Source organism: Macrobrachium nipponense, chromosome 26 (genome assembly GCF_015104395.2).
Source record: "Macrobrachium nipponense isolate FS-2020 chromosome 26, ASM1510439v2, whole genome shotgun sequence".
Lineage (NCBI taxonomy): Eukaryota > Metazoa > Arthropoda > Malacostraca > Decapoda > Palaemonidae > Macrobrachium > Macrobrachium nipponense.
In genome coordinates this window covers 39,049,224-39,052,827 of record NC_087215.1, presented here as the reverse complement: position 1 = coordinate 39,052,827, position 3,604 = coordinate 39,049,224, and the positions used below count along the sequence as shown (strand labels likewise).

At 44.8% G+C, this 3,604-nt stretch overlaps 1 protein-coding gene across 1 annotated transcript; it reads left to right on the top strand.

The window, feature by feature from the left end:
* Nucleotides 1-573: 573 nt before the first annotated feature.
* On the top strand, nt 574-1,218 carry LOC135199641 (uncharacterized). The gene has a single exon (XM_064227799.1). The coding sequence runs from the start codon at nt 574-576 to the stop codon at nt 1,216-1,218; it is 645 nt and encodes a 214-aa protein (XP_064083869.1).
* The last annotated feature ends 2,386 nt before the right edge of the window (nt 1,219-3,604 follow it).

Here is a 3,604-nt window from a genome sequence, read left to right as displayed (position 1 = left end):
TGCCAATATTCTTACTAATGTTAACATCCTGGTTGGAGCAGATTACTTTAGCTTGGTCGTTCTCAGTATGGACAAGGTTGATGGAGTAAGTTTGTTTGTGATGCACAACGGCGTAACACCACATGGTCGCATACCACAGTGGGCCATGGAAGGGATAAATGCATCTGTTGTTCGCACTTTACGAGTATGTCAAGCCACCCCAGAGATCGACGTTGATATGTGGTGGAGATTGGATACCTTTGAAATCGCTCCCCATGAACAGTACACCACCTCAGAGCATGCTGCTATGAATAAAGTCCAGAGTAGTATTGTAAGTACCGAACAAGGGTACCAAGTAAGTTTATCATTCCGTGGGCCAGAATGCCAAGATACAAATTATCGTAATGCATACGCTCAATTGAACACGTTGGAAGTGCAATTTCAGAAAAACCCTGAGTACCGAAGACTATGAGAACGTCCTTCAGACATATCTCGACGCTGGATTAATTTCTGAAGCCTCTGATTCAAAGATTGAGAGATACTACTTGCCCCACTTTGGGGTTAATAATCAGTCTCATGACTCCGTTACGTATCATGCCCAACGCATCCTCTAAAGTCAAGGGAGAACTGTCGTTGAATGATTGCCTTTATCCAGGTCCCAACCTAATTGAAATGCTATATGATTTGCTCCTCAAGTTTCGACGCGATACCTACGCGTTAATATCAGACATTTCAAAAGCTTTCCACAGAGTATTGCTATATCCCGATGATGCTAAATATGCACATTTTTTGTGGCAACGAGAGCTGAGACGAGCAGCCATGTACGCCTTTAACATTGTGGTTTTTGGCATAACCAGTAGCCCCTATCTCTTACAACAAGTGCTTCAAACCCATTTCTACAAACGGGGATGGGAAGATATAATTAAATCCTTCTATGTCCATAATTATCTGCAGACATTTGTGGCCAGGGAACTATTGGAAAGAGAATATTGCCAGGGCAAATCTTTGCTAGATGAGGCCCACATGCCTTTAACGGGGTGGGCAAGTAATTGTCAAGAGTTTGATAAGCAGATTGATTGCAAGAAACCCGATGAGATCAATGTTTTGCGAATGAATTGGGATAGAAGGGAGGATAAGTTGAGTTTAAAGCCCAAGAATGCCCAGAGTTGTAGAAATAGTTCCCATCCTCTTACCAAACCCAAGCTTCTGTCCCTTTTGGTAGCCAATTTTGACCCCTAGGGCTAGTCAGTCACCTTTTTGTACAAGGAAAAATTCTCCTTCAAGAATTGTGTGAAGCCGGGGTAGGCTGGGATGATGTGCTGTCAGATGGTCACCAAATAGAAGCTAGCAAACTACTCACTGAATTCAATAATCTTCACACTTGTAAGTTGCAGAGGGGAATTGTGCATAAAGGTAGTGAATTGCATGTTTATTGATACGTCGAGCAAAGCTTACGGCGCTGCAGCCTATGTCAGACACAGATCCGAACAAGTTAGCATCTTAACTTCCAAAATGCAAGTCACGCCTCGCAAACAAGCGAAATTAACCATTCCAAAGTTAGAACTATTAGCACTATTATTAGGATTTAGATTGGGAAAGCATCTTCGTAAGTTATTTAGCTTTATCAATGTAACACTGGACTGACAGCGAAGTAGCTATTGCCTGGGTGGGTAGCCGCACGGGAAGTAAAAACACGTTCATTTCTAATCAAGTTGGGGAGATTATTTTCATCCAACGGGAGTGTGGCATTGAGATGAAGTACGTCCCCACAAAGCAGAATCCAGCTGACATTTTGACCAGAGGTTCAACATTGGACGATTTGCAAGTCAACTGCCTATGGCATGAAGGACCACCTTATCTACGCTGTGAGGGCACCCTTGAACCATGTGTCGAAGAGGAAGAATCTCCGAAATGACAAAATGTGATTACAGCTGCCCTGAGGGAGCTCAGGGAAGAAGGAACCTTAACTCCGCCCGCTGAATTGTGGAAATTGCAGGGGAGTAACGTAGACTTTACACAACTTATGAAATTTATGTCTCTGGTAATGAAATTTGGGCACTGTTAAGCAGACCCTTTCTTGAAATTAGTTTAATTAGAACAAAGACACCACCTTCCTACAGTGTGTAGTAGGTTAGAGAATGGCGTGCCTGTACCCATGCACATTAATAATTTCATTAGTCAATTAAACTTAGTCATGCGAAATGGCATAGTTTTCACACGAAATAGATTAGTTAATGTTACTAATACCAAAAATAAGCTAGTACTGTTGCCAAGGGTACTCCTGTATCTGTATTTCACCCATCTTCATGAAACTCACATACATTGTGGAGTTAATGTTTTAATGACTCTTCCAGCAGGAATGTTGGAGACCGGGATTGAGGGCTACTGCCAAAAAAGTAGTGGGGAAATGCAGAGCATGCGTGTTAGCCTTCAGGCCTCTTCTCCAACAACCAGCACCTCCACCCCTCCCGACTGACAGAGCACTCATGATATGTTCCTTCGAGAAAGTAGGAGTAGACTACACGACACGGACCCCATACCCATAGAAGGAGGAGTGGGGCACATTCTCATCATTACCTGCTTGGCCAGCCGGGCCGTATATCTCGATTACTGCAGCGGCCTGGACCCCCATACATTTGTTCTGCTACTATGAACACTTCACGGCCACCCATGGTGCTCCTTCGACTGTCTACAGCAACAATGTTATGACCTTCAGGGCCGCAAGCACCTTTCTCCAAGAGGTGTGTGACGACGATGTTACAAGAGCATTCCTGTGCTGCACGGGAATCAAGTGGGTTTTTCAGACCCCTCGATCTCCCTGGAAAGAGGGATTCTTCCGCTTGCTACAACATTAAGAAGAAATCTGTTCACTGAGGAACAGCTCAGAACCCTAATCAAAGAAGCTGAAGCTGTGGTCAACAACCGCCCCTTTATGTACTCAGGAGACATGCATGAGGACAAAGCCCTCACACCATCGCACCTCATCCGTGGAGATGATGTTTGCTTGTTGCCACCAGTGGTTCCTCATGAGTATATGCATATGACACTGATGACACGACAGATACGTCACCAATATTTCAGGTTGACAGAGACCCTCAACCACTTTAAAAAGTACTGGAGGGAAGGATACCTGAAATCTCTGCAAGAACGTCATGACCTGCGGGACGCCCCCTGACTGTGCCACGTGTAGGAACCTCGTGCTGATAAAAACGGACCAGCGCAAATGCAGTCAATGGTCCCTCGGCAGAATCCTCGAGTTGTATCTGGACAAGAACGGAGTCGTCTGGTCCCTGAAAGTCCTGTTTGAGGGCGAGGAACATCTGTGTGCGATGCAACACGTCGTCCCACTTAAGATGAACCCACACGACGACAAGTGATGAGAAGATGATCTCCAGGATGATGAAAGTGAAGGAAACGTAAGTGATGGTGAGCCAGAGATAGACGACATGGATGGAGAAAATCGACAGACTGATGAACTCGATGAAAGTGGTCGTGAAGTAAGTGAAGTTAAGGAGTGAAATGAGTGAGACTGTACGTGATGCAGGTATCCGAATGAAAAGGAAGGCTGCAGAGGAACAGAGGAAAAGGATGTTGGAGTGGGTAAAAGATGACTTGATTTAGTGTA